The sequence below is a fragment of the Lingula anatina genome, chromosome 8, assembly GCF_051362555.1.
Source record: "Lingula anatina isolate TDL-2025a chromosome 8, LinAna3.0, whole genome shotgun sequence".
NCBI lineage: Eukaryota > Metazoa > Brachiopoda > Lingulata > Lingulida > Lingulidae > Lingula > Lingula anatina.
In genome coordinates this window covers 9407250-9420952 of record NC_141774.1, presented here as the reverse complement: position 1 = coordinate 9420952, position 13703 = coordinate 9407250, and the positions used below count along the sequence as shown (strand labels likewise).

General features: G+C 37.9%; 1 protein-coding gene across 1 annotated transcript; it reads right to left on the bottom strand.

Annotated features, from left to right (window-relative positions):
* Positions 1 to 491: 491 nt before the first annotated feature.
* On the bottom strand, positions 492 to 13130 carry LOC106156009 (uncharacterized). The gene is made up of 16 exons (XM_013531069.2): positions 12942 to 13130; positions 8198 to 8343; positions 7500 to 7630; positions 7056 to 7260; positions 6383 to 6498; positions 5876 to 5960; positions 5365 to 5532; positions 4575 to 4661; positions 4041 to 4135; positions 3662 to 3769; positions 3300 to 3360; positions 2989 to 3096; positions 2487 to 2551; positions 1881 to 1952; positions 1414 to 1583; positions 492 to 757 (listed from the first exon to the last, which is right to left on the bottom strand). The coding sequence occupies exons 1-16, from the start codon at positions 13054 to 13056 to the stop codon at positions 552 to 554; spliced, it is 1938 nt and encodes a 645-aa protein (XP_013386523.2). The 5' UTR covers positions 13057 to 13130; the 3' UTR covers positions 492 to 551.
* Between the last annotated feature and the right edge of the window lie 573 nt (positions 13131 to 13703).

Sequence of the window (13703 nt, the reverse complement as noted above, 5' to 3'; positions counted from 1 at the left end):
AAAAATTAAGTTGGTTACAAAAACCAGAAATACAGAAAATTCTCGGGCTAGATAACCGTCGTCTGCTGCCGTTTACACCTGACACTATGTACTGCTCCGCACCAAATATTTTTTCACTGACTATTGGGCAATGGCATCAAATGATGAATATGTTTACTCGAAAATGGTTGTGAGACCCTTTTCAGCGTCAAGTGTAATAATTGACAAATGTTTTTCTTGTAAAAAAGATTTTTTCATCTTTGTCATTTTTTACTCATGTTGTTTAATGTTATAATTTGTCATTGATCTATATTATCTAAACATACCTATCTATCTGATTCGGTCGAAAAATGCTTATTACTATATGTGATTAAATGAAACCCAGAGCTCCCCAAACACACGCTCCTCTAACACAATTGATTGCCAAGTTCAACACAATCCACTCAGACTGTATTCCACGCGACTGTAATGAGATACTTTTGCGCATTATTTGCGACTGACTCGAGTACAGATACCTTATTAAACTGTTTATTTGTTTAAATATTGAACTAAGTACATGATACTAGAGGAAATTAACCCTTTAAAGCGGCGAACTGATTGAAAAGATGGCACAGAACTAAAATGGCAATGGTTGTCGTCCCAACAGAAGTGGTACTGGCGCTGCTGGTCGGTCTGCTCTCCCTGATGTATCTGTCAATAACTGTCTCCAGTATACTCAGGGGCACTGGTCCGGTCTTCAGGATTCGGTTGTGGAATTCTTTCAGATCAAAATTTGAGCCTGGAATGGGTATATGGAATATCCGATGTTTAGAGATAGGCCTATGCAAAATGTGCCGAGAATCTTGAGTATGCGCGCGCGTGTGTGTGTGTGTGTGTGTGTGTGTAAGTTTGCGTGTATGCGTGCGTGCGTGCGTGCGTATGTGTGTGTGTGTGTGTGTGTGTGTGTGCGTGCGTATATGCTGTTGCAGGCGTATTTTTGTGAGCATGCGTGTACTAGTTCGTATGCTGGTGGTACGTATATTGGCGAGAGGAACTGTATGTCATAAAAAATTAGAAAATCTGTAAAGTATTCTTATAGATGAACAAACAAATGCTTGAATGATAGTAAGTAATAGTAAAATGGTGTTAGCAACGAGATAAAGGTGTTCAAGATTTTCTCATGCTTACATAACAAAATAGTGCATTTATAAACATTACCACAAGTCACCCCCCCTAACAACAAGAAGAAAAAGAAGAAGAAGAAATAGCTAAATAAAATCCTCGACCTAACAAGAATGATAATTCACCTTCCCACAGATAATTACACTAGTCTTTTTTTTTTTTTTTTTTTTTTTTTTTTTTGTAGACCCATGTCGCTCGTCCACGACTAGCGGACATAAGTTAACCGTACATGCACATCATTATCTTTGGAAAGGTCGCATTCTCAATTCTCACCTAACGCATCCGATGCCTTCTTCCTCAAGTCTTTTATCTTGAGCTCCCCTATCTTGTATGCGCATGCCTGGCCCGGCCACGTGATGTATCTGTCCACCTCAATCTTGATGCCGTCTAAAGAATTGGCTGTGTAATTTTCAAACAGCTCTATGGCGCGCTCCCGCGTCCAGCTTAAAGACAGATTGGAAGAGATATGTAATTTTGATCGTGTTTTTAATTGTTTTCGTGTGATGGTTGGTTTCAGCTATATCTTTGGTATCATTCATTCATATAATAATAATAATAATAATAATAATAATAATAATAATAATAATAATAACGCTGATGATTACAATAGAAATAATAATGATTAATGTTTAGCAGTCCATGAAAATTGAAAAAAAGTGAAATGCTGTCACTTATTGCTTCGCTGTTACAGCACATCAGCCGGTTTACTAATTAAGTGGTAAATGTAATACTCCACGTACTTGAAATAATGAAGTCCTGTGTCCGCGACAAGACGGCAGGCCCGGAAGATTTCCGAGGAATATCTTCCAAAGCTGAAATAGAACAAAATCAACAAGTACAATGTAAGTTATACTCTCACTGAAATTATCGCTTGGTCTATGTCCATAAGGCATGTCTCATAACAGCATGCTTTGAGCCGATTTCATATCCATGATTTTCTCCCGGTTTGCGCATTTTAATGTTAATGTAGGTCATTTTGGAAAAGAACAATTTCGATTTTTTCGAGAATAGTGTTGGTCAAGTTTTACTAAGTTATTTAGGTAATATTCCGGTAACGCACAGTTCATATTCTCCGTGGGCACATAAAGACCATGCACTTTTGACCATGCACTTTGGAACTCCCAACACATTTTCCTCTCAAGTTGTTGCCCAACAGCGCCAAATATAACCATGCATTGCGTGTCACTTTGTACTATTCTTATAAGAGAAATTCCAAACACGTAAATATAATCCTTGTTGCCCTAAAAATAGTTTCAATTATCTAGTCTCGAATGACCTCACGTTGGTCGCCAGCCTCTTTTGGGTTAATTCAGATGCTAACCATTGTTTGGATGTAGTTTACTTACAGTTCGTAGTTGTTTCTATAGACTCCCATTTCTTCTCCCAAAGCTTCCGCATAGAGTGCCCAGCCCTGATGGACATAAAATATCCAGACGTTAAAATTTCAACATGCACGACACTTCATGAAAACATGTAAACCGTTTTAAATAGATATTCCTTTTATTTATTGCAAACGCCAATATCTAATATGACTTATGGAACAAAAAAACGTTATTTCATACCATTTAATCCAATTAAGAACATAAACTCCCTCCAATTTGATGAAGGGATAACTACATCATGACAACACACTTGCTCACAGTTATTGTCTAGTAGGCCATTTGTTGCGGAAACGCAATGCTGTTTGGATTAATAAATCAACCATATTTTATCCCTGATACTACGGTAACCCTATTCAGCACAAGTATGAGATATGAAGTGGAACATATACGTACATCGATATATTATAAAGTAAGCAAATTAAATGTGTTATATTGCTTAACATTCACCAAAAGATCTTATACTCACCTCAGAATAAGCGGTTTGGAAAGGAAAATTAAATGGGATGGCATAATACTTGGAATACTCCAGGTTCTTTCGGTAGTCGGGGAGATGTTCAGTGATCTGAACGCTGGCCTGTGAACAGATTTTACTTCATATTTTATTTAACAATCATTATAAATCACGTGATAAGCATTAAGACTTACCATTATCAAAAAGAACATTTGAAAATAATTTTAAAGAGTACTTTTAACTTTGATGGACACATAATGATAATTCATTTTTTTTCTAGAAAGAAAAAATAATCATTTCACCACTGATTTAACATTATACTTTACCTGATAATGATGGCCCGGCTCGACCTCGTGCAAACTGAGGGCCACCATTTCCACCGTTAATCTACATAACAGAAGAAGTGCAGTGTATAAAACGATGCTATCAAATACATTTTACTTTACCAGACATTGATGGGGTGACGTTGGGTGCAACACTCCCCGTGCCATACCTTGCTGCCGCTTTTGTTTATCTACTTTCATGATTTTTAGAATGTATTTAACTATATTAAAGAGTTCGGCCTATCTAGGAAACATTCGCATACATCCATTTCGAACTACTTTCTGCAATCGCCGAGTTTGCGGAGGACAAAATTAAGCTGTTAAAAGGGTGACTAATTGCCTTATATGAAACAAAATCGGTTTACTTCGTTTTTGGGTTGTATAGGTTGACCTCAAACACTCCTGGACGGCTGTTGTTTTGCCCTGGGTCGTAATACTGACCCAGTGGGCCATCATTTGTCATTGCTCTGATCCTGCAATGAAAATGAAAGCCTTGTAGTAGTACCACCGAACGCCCATTAAGACATATCAACATTTTTTATAGTGGTCTAATCACAAGTAGTCAAACGTTCTCATATCATTATCGCAAAGTCGACCTTTCATGATGGGCCACCGCAATATTTAGAAATTTTAGAAAAATGCACGATCAGTTATTTTGCATTTTTTTATTATATTTCATTTATAAAACATTACATTTAGACATATTATTACTTGTATCAAGTGGGACCCAAATTTTGAACCTACTCAAATGGAATGACTGGAATGTCCTTGAACACCTTAGGTAGATGTTGTGGAATCAACTCTCGTGTTATCACGTTGTACTCAGCGAGAAGCTCGTCCTGCAAAACCAATCCATTAAGATTTTTGATTATCTTGAATGTACCACTTGTACATGTATACGTTGGGCATATTCGCAAAACATGCTGTGGTTGGAAATGTTACTGTCTTTTAATATATACGATTAAAATTATACTTTAAATTAAAAAAAAAAATAATGCGAATTAGGCCTCTATAATGAAATGCAACATGTCCTGGAAACTTCAGCACTTAACTCTAAGTTAACTCTAAGGAACATCATATCCAAAACAGGTGACCAAGACACAATGGATGGACCCTTTTTTTTTTTTTTTTTTTCAGTTCAATCTTGGTCGACGAAAGAAGTGGCAACAAGTATGCCTTTAATGAAAATTCCCGTTGCGTTAAAATATGAAAGGAGTAGCACTAAAAAAAACGAAAAAGACAAAAACGCATGGCATGATTTGAGATATCCTGTCTTACCGAGGTGTTGTAGAAAAACCTGGGGTCTGTCTTCAGGCTATTTACAAAGTCCCGGATGGAGCCTCTAAATTTTAGATCCGCAAGAATCTGAAATACGCAAGTCATATTGGCAAAGGTTCTGCCACACCTAACGTACAGAGGTGCGTACTGTATGAGTATCGTATACCACATCGACTATACGCACAACTTTAAGCAGATAAAATCACCCTGTTTATAAGTAGCCTATGAAAATGTTTATGAACATGCTCAAAACATTTTATCTCCCTCCTAGAACGTACACCAACGTTTGCCTGCGTACTCTAGACGTATACGGCTTACAGAAAGTGTAAAGGGAATCGTACCCCTTGCGTTTGTCTGCGTATGGGCAATATTTCTCAAAGGTAAGTACTATACAGTAGGTGTGACAGAACCTCAACTAATCTTAAAAACACGCATTGGTTATTTACACTCTGAGAGACATCGTCTGAAATAACACAATCTTATCAACACTGTTGGCTACACTATGAGATGTAAAACAGCATAGGATCTCTCATCTGCTGTCGATAATCGTCACACATCACTGTCACTTAGGATGTTGGTCAAAGATCGATAAAATATATGCTTGATTAATATAAGATACGCGCAGCTGATTTTTTATTTATTTATTATTTGGTTCAGTCAATTCATGAATTCTTTAAAATTTATTATTATAAATTTTTCTGCTTGTTTGTTTTCGTTATCTGTAATTCTTCGGCTACTTTGTTTGCTGCAATTTTACGATTGGTCAAATTGCCAACCAATGACGACCAACCTTATTCATCTCTGCGGATATCCTTCGTATCTCGCTCCACCCCTTTTCGTGGACTTCTTCAGGGGTCATATCGGTGGTCAGATGCCACTTGAGACACGCCTTGTAATAGTCTGACCCTCGGTCATAGCTGCTGACTCCGTACCCAGACCTGGTGTTGGGAAGGTACTCCTGAATTTAAAAAGAAAATGGAAACCGGAAGCGGTTATAGGGTAACAGCAATAAGGGTGGATCCAAGTACTAGGTTACAAGGGTACGCATGCTCCATATTAGGAATTGTATTTCAAAGATTTTTTTTTTTTTTGGGGGGGGGGGTTAAACCTAAGTGTGAACGACTTTCAAGAATAAACAAAACATTTAGTTTCTTTTTTCTGTGGGTCAACTGCATTTCTTTCCATAAGAAAAACAAATAAATATTTTAAGTCTGCAAAAATTCTGATTTCCTCTAAATAAGGTTCGGTCGCACATATAAACCAACCTTTCAATTTTGCTTGGCCTAATGTTCACTACTTACGTCAGCTATAAACATGGACAAATTGGCAAACGCTGGCTGAATTCCGTTTGCTATGACATTCTGGCCGCGAGCTCTGAGTTGTGATCTGTAAGAAATAAAAGATAAAATGGTATCAGATGACTATAACCCTTTGCCTTTGCTCACATCCAAATATAGCGCACTGGAAAACATACCGCACAATCCCCTAATGGATTCCCCGCCCCCCTGCAGGGATTACGCGGCGTGCTGTCAAGTGGGTCGCGCCATGATTAAAGCACGGGTCAGTTAGGCCCGGTTCAACTTGGTTGTGAACAGCGCCTTTTGCTCATCGTGTTTTTATTTTTCCTGAAGCCACAAGGTGAGCAAATATCAATTAGTTCGAGGCAACGTTTGCTCTAGACGTTGACCTCCTCCCACTCATGACAACCAGCCTCATTATTCGTCTAGACTATCAAACAGTAATTTAGACGTAATTAATTAATATGCAGAATTTCAAACGCTTCAAGATAATAACCTTAATGGTCTTACTTTTCGTCTTCCGGTATGGAGAGGTTTGTTAATGCGTCTTTAAACGGTGTATAAAAAAAGGTTTCTACCGCTGACAAGTTTGTGATGCCTTCTGATATTTGGCCAGGGATCTTGTCCTAAAAATTATGTTGAAAACAATAATAACATAAAATAATAAATATTTGAATTCAACTAAAATGGCACTCGGTGTGCGATGACCTTTGCAAAGGCACCTCATTTCTCATTTTTATTCATAAATAAACAATGGTTCTCAATCGACATGTATTTCACTCTTAGTTGGCCTGTTTTTTTTTTTTTTTTTTTTTTTTTTTTTTTTTTTTTTTTTTTTTTTTTCAGATTGCATTTAGCCCCTGCGGAGTTGGATCGATCTATGTAAACCGATAGGGAATATTCCCAGACCCAATTGTACTTACTGTGGATCGATCTATCTCTGAGGGGATTCTCACTAAATTGCAATCAACTTAAGCGGCTTAGATGTATCCTACGCCTACTGCATTTGCTAGGGGTAATTAATTATTGATTATAAGTTTCAGTGGGCATGCCAGGTATCTAAGCCGCTTAAGCTGAAAGCAATTTAGCGAAAAATCCCTCGGAGATGGTTCGATCCTGTTAGATCGATCTAGGTATGGGAACCCAGTCCTTAGTTTCATAGGGAATAAGCCCTTATTCTCACCATGGACACTCTATGGTTGGTTCTTCCCAACTCTATAGCCTTCCTCATAAGGGCCACCATCTGGGACAACCGACTGGGTAGAAGCTCCAGACGAGTCAGATAATTTTCATAATTCTTTTTCGTCTTGAACGGCAAGGAGGAGACCAAATATTCCAGATCGATGTGCGGCCCTTCCAGGAAATTAACTGGGTTCAGAGAGTTGTATCTATAATAATAATAATAATAATCATTATTATTATTATTATTATAATATTTATGATAATAAAATTGTTATTACCATGTAGCAAAATTATAGGTTCTTCCCCGAGAACTAACAATATGAAGGTTTTTTTTTTTTTTTTTTTTTTTGGGGGGGGGGGCAAGCTAATGAAGTTTCATTGCTTTAATTTGAATTTGAATTGATGAAGTGGCTCAGCAATATGAATAATCAAAACTAATACTTACAAATGCCACTCATATCCGTCAACCAATGCTTGAACAAACCGCCTCATGACGTCATAGTTCAGTTGATCACTTTCGCCTAGCTTTGCGCGATCAATTTTTCCAAGACGCAATAAATAGTCTTGGCATTTTGTCTGGAATATATGAATATTTTTTTTTTTTTTTAGATTATAAGATATAGGACAGGTGTTGTGGATGTGATTAAAAACGTAGACCACGAATACAATTTTTTAAAGAATTTAGACTGATGCATGATGTAGACTTCTGCATTTTTAACAACAAAAGCGATACGTTTCCTCCTTTATCTATTCTAGTCTTGCAAAATACATTTTTTGGTTTCGGAAAGTCTTTCTGTTTTTATTTATCAGTTTTTATCGTTTTTTTTAAATTTGACAGACCGTTTAACACTGTTAAAGTCAGTAATTAAAATCCTTTATCAACATTTTAAGTCGTCAGCTTTTTGGCCATCATAAAAAAAATGTTCGAATCATTCGGGCAACTTCGGCTGAATCGTTAATTTTAATTCAGAGCACAGAATTAACCATACAGGCCCGTAGCCAGCAATTTCAAAAGGGGGATTCTTTTTCTGAAAAAGTGGACCTTTTTCCATAAAATTCATGTACCTCGTGGACCTTTTCCCAGCAAAAAGGGCGGCCCTTTTGAACCCCCCGGAACCCCCACTGGCTACGGGCCTGCCATACCTTTCTCATTTCAAAGTCCGCAATCGTCAAATTTTCAAGCTGATCATCATATCGGCTGTCTCCGGACTGTGTAGCGAACTCGGGATTGTCCGCCAGGCGCCACTCGTAAAATTCCGTTACTAGTCGGTTTAAGTCGGACTTGTCATCTGAATTAATCAGGAAAATACCAGTATGTAGTGTGGTCAGGGGAGGAAAAGTTGAAATACTTTTTAATGTAACTCAAAAGCATTGTGACTGATAATAATAATAATAATAATAATAATAATAATAATAATAATAATAATAATAATAATGTTGATGATAAAAATCACTTCTTAAAAAACAAGCTTTACAATCGTCGCAGCGCTGTGTACAGTATGAAAATTAGAACTTAAAATTCTCTCACAATACAAAAAATGCTGAACGCCTTTAAATCGCTAGCTACCTCTTGGTCACGCATATTGAAATTAAACTGATAAATATCTGCACGTACATGCAGTATTCAAAATAAAAAGGCAAAATCGAATTCTTATCAGCGACTGGGGTGTTTGGTAAACGCAGTTACGGTAAAAAAAGCGATCTTTATCAAAATTGACGATAAGAAACATATCAAATGTGCCATTAAAAAGCCAGCCAACAAGTCTTATCTGCTACTTGTCACACATTTGAGACTTGAACTATAGCCATGGATATTTTTGAATTACCCAGATATGATTATAAAGCTGATAAATTGTTATCGAACATTTCGCTAACATTATCTCACTAAGGTCTGGTCGCACACTGCGCGCTTTGAGGCTGTTGTAATGATTTAAATCAGTCCTTTTAATGTTCTTATTCATTTGGGGTCCTTTCTATTGGGATGTGAAATATTTAGCTAATGCTAAAACTTTACAGAAAACACGGGAGAAATCTGAGATTGATATAATTGTTTAAAATAAACTACTACACAGATTTTGACATCAGATGTCAAAGAGAATTTTTCATCATCTATTTGAATTCAGTTCTTATAATGAACAGGCATATTAATAGATTTATTATTTGATTGATCAATTAACTCATAAAAAAGTATAAGATACGTGTATGCCACAACAAGTCCCTCTTTCCACCAAAACATTTAACTGAAAATATGAAAAGGTAAACGTTGTATATTTTGAAATGACATGCATAACCTGGAATCATGATGTCTGAGACCTCGAGGCAAAAAACCAGAAAGCGTATCTTCTTTTTATTCCTGGACAATAACCCGTGAATGCGTTGCATATTTTAACGTTTTTTCTTATAAACTATAATAACGCGTTCTCTATAGAACTTTTCAGCCGAAGGCAAGTATGATACTTCAGTGCTTGAACTTATTTTTCACCCTGGAAGTGTGTTGTATGAATAATGAAGCCAGGCCGTCATATATCAACTGTGGGTCGGGGAAGCTGTAATCCTCACACAATTTCATAGGTGTTCTTACACTATTGCCACATTTCAATGTATGTATAATAACACAATAAAATAAAAATAAAAAATGGGTCTTAACTGCGTGTGAGATCCATTTTTATTAGTAATAAATGACTTGAGAATTGATCGGGGGAGAGATTTACCGCCTTGTGACTAGCGTTTCTGGGTTATCGATGACAAATATTAGCGACAGGACGCAATCTGAACACTGAAAATATTTGTTAAAGGCTGTGGCTGCATCTTCGATGGTAAAGTAAGATGTCTCCAACGTAGGATTAATAGATAGCACTGTCTGAGGCGGAATTCCCGAAGAACTGGGTATGGGTAACAACACAAACTAAAGAGAAGAGACGTGTCGTTTTTTTTTTTTTTTATTATTATTTTTAGTCTAAAGCCCATGTTACACCTAGCTTCCGACCGCTTCGAAAACGAAGTTTGGCCCTCTCCCACAAATATGAAAAGGCTGCAATATTTTGAGTTCGCTAACAATGGTGTTTGAGTCTGATGTTGACCATAAAATATTGTCAAAGCTGCAAATTTGAAGGAGGTTAAATTGAGCTTACATTTTTTTTTAAGTTCGCTAACGCACTTTTGAATCTGATGTTGGAAATCAAAGCTGCAACTTTGAAATGTTGTAGGTGTGTGAGCGTGACCACAGACTCGTTCTCCAACCAGTGTAACTGTTATTGTCAACCTCTCACACTCACTGAAATCTGCACCCAAATAAAGTACATTTGACTAAACACTTTAATATGTCTGGCTTTGATAGAGATCCTAACTAACAGGTTCCAACCCCCTTCTCCTCCCCTCCGATATTTTGTTGGCAACTAAACTGTTATCTGCATGAATTTGCCATTTGCTATAACGGCTACAGCATACTGAAATTAGAGGCGAGTCTCCAGTGACCTCCGAAACTCGGGTTGACCCCTCCCTCTCTCTCCTCCTTTTCCGGTTAATGCTAAAATAGAAACCAGCACGACCGCTTCAGGAACAGTCTAAGGCAAACTTAATGAAGAGCACTACCCCCCTCCCCCCCCCCCCCCAGACACATATAGGGCCTACACAAGTGTGCCAATTTTCTCTGTGTCCAGGTGGGAGAGTGAAAGAAGAGTGGTCAGTTTGATTGTTGAACAACAAGGTCCAAGCATTTGAATGCACCCAAACATCATCTTCTTCCGGGTATCGGGAGTTAGGCTTTAAAACATTTTTAGGCAAAACGGTGCAGGGTGCGTCCTTAGTTAACGCCTTACGCCGATCGTCTTGTAGTTCCATGCTTATAAAATCTTACACGATGACACACGCAAGAAAAACAACTTACTACAACCTGAAGGGGAAGACAGGTTCAGAGGGCACTGAATTGATAAAGTTGACAGGTGTGAGGTTGACGGTTAAACATACTGGTTTGCAATTAAGTTACCTGAGCGAATACAGTTTTTTAATGGGAGCTCTCCGTACAAGGCACGCTTAGAGTCTAGGACACATTTGCCCTGTGCAGTAGCGTAGATCGCGTACGATTTTTTTTTTTTTTTTTTTTTTTTTGAGGGGGGGGGGCATTGTAGGTGGCTACAAGCTATGGCACGTATGTGACCTCGGGTTAGGTCGGTGGAAATATACGTTCATAGATTGATAATTGTCATTGTCAAATGTAACATAGGCATATTTTGAATAATTTGACATTTTTTCATCATACAAAAGCTTACATCAGTGTATGCTGACCAAGAAGCTGTCCACACTCATTCGATCATCTTTTCTTCTTTATTTATTTATTAATTCATTATTATTATTATTATTATTATTATTATTATTATTATTATTATTATTTTGCAAAACCCACAGGCGGGTACTATCGAACTTTAAATGTGCGCGCAGTTAATTAGAGTAACATAATGTATGACCTGCGCCCTTTTTATGTTCATTTTGCATTTTTGGATTGCTTAAATACTTTATATGCGGTGAAATTGCACCCGTTAAGATTAAGAGGTGCCGCCCACATTTTTCTGTCTTAAACATTTCACCATCTTTTAATCCGCAAATATACAGCTTATTTTACTCAGATGCAGATGTTAACAGCAGCATCTGCGAGCTTATTTTAGAATCCGGGTACAAAAATATATAAATACATCCCAAGTCACCCATTGTTGACTACCGCTACTGAGTGGCATGAGAAAAAAAAGGATTTCCAACGGTGGATGCGAAATAAAAATAAACCGTGTCCGTGTCAGATACGCTGAACAAACAATGGAGAGCGCGGGAGTCGTCTGCTGCGCTAACAAGATGATATCAAGTACGTGATCTAGGGTTCATCCGGCGAACTATCTTAAGTTAACGGTTTTAAAGTAAAGGCTTATTCCCAGTGAAACTCTCGTTCTGCGAAGATCGATCCGCCTCTGCAGGGAACTCTTGCTGAATGTAATTAGATTAATAGAATAACACCTCCATTCGTTTCCATTAAACTCGTATCATCACCGGTTTCTTTGTATTCTGCCCAACGCCAACGTTAATCTGATTGCATCCCTGCGGAGTTGGATCGATGTACGTAGAATGACAATTTTATTGGGAATGGGCCCCGAAATACCCACCTTCAATGCACAATTCCAGACTTAGATGGGTTAAATTTATGAGAACATATTTGAAATGCATGGCGGCGAGGGGTGGGGGGTGTTTTGGGGTGGGTGGAGGTGGGGGTGGGGTAGACTACTCCTTCGAAATACAGCACGCTTCACTTATGAATTTGAGGAGGTATTCTGTGTGTTTTGATTACATGTGACGTTTTCAACTGCGACTTGACCCGACTGACCGAATACGACTACATTAAAATGTACAGTATCTTAACTTTTCCTTTCGTGTCCCAAGTCTACATGTACGTTGCCTACATTTAATGGCAAAAAATTCAGACGCCCCTAACTAATAAAAACCAGTCTTGTCACTATGAGCGTGATGGGTGATTTAATTCGTTTATGACTATTGATTTTTAAACAATTTTAAATGTGGAATAACTTATTACTGTTTAGTCTCTCTCTCTCCGCACACACACACACACACACACACACACACACACACACGCACACACACGTACTGACACCTCTCTTGCACATACAAACACACTAAGTGACACACACGTTCTCTCTCTCCCATGCAAAAACACACACACACTAAAACACAGACACTATCTCTCATACACACATACAGTACACACATGCCCATACTCTCTCTCTCTTTTATTCTATCACACACACTAACACACGCACTGTACACACACGCATACAGACACACAGACGCTCTCTCTCTCTCTCTCTCTCAGCCTCGCCCTCTGTCTAACCTGCAATCCCTTTCGCTGCCAGTACAAGCAAAACCCCGAAAACCGACAGTTGGACGATCAGCCGCCTGCTCTCCATTTCTTCATGCACCGTCTCTCCTCTGTAGCTGTGCCACATTGAGGTCTGTTAACGCACGTTATCACAGAGGGCGTGATGCGGGATTTGCGTATACTTAAACAACGCAGGTCAATCACATGTGATTGTAGAAATTGACATATACCAGTACCAGTATATTTTCAAGTAATAAAGCATGTTGCAACTGAAGTGTACGAAATATATATATATATATATATGTCAGAGCTAACGCTTAAATTATTCAAATAAAAATGCAGTGGTTCGGGACAAATGTAATCAGATTGAAGATTGTTATGATTAAAAGAATAACAACTGTTCATTTTGGCCGAATAATTAACGGATTTTCTTCGGGTAAACGACCATTCTTTACTTACTAATGATAAACGAATCCGTTCCGACATTCAAAGTTGGTCTTTTTTTTCTAAAAAGTTTTTATCGTAACCTCTTACGAGATTATTACAGAATGTAGCTGGCTATGCAGGCACGTGATATGGTCCGATGACAAGCACAGATTTCAGAATAATTGCCGTTTGGAAATAAAATAGAATTTATGATATTTCTATGAGTTGTTTACAATGTATTTATTGCAAAATAAGGATCTTATACTAAGAGTTATTATCCCTTGAAAGATAAAGGGCTTTAACCCCGTCGGGGGACGTACCGGAGGCAACCTGAATCCGTGACATCCA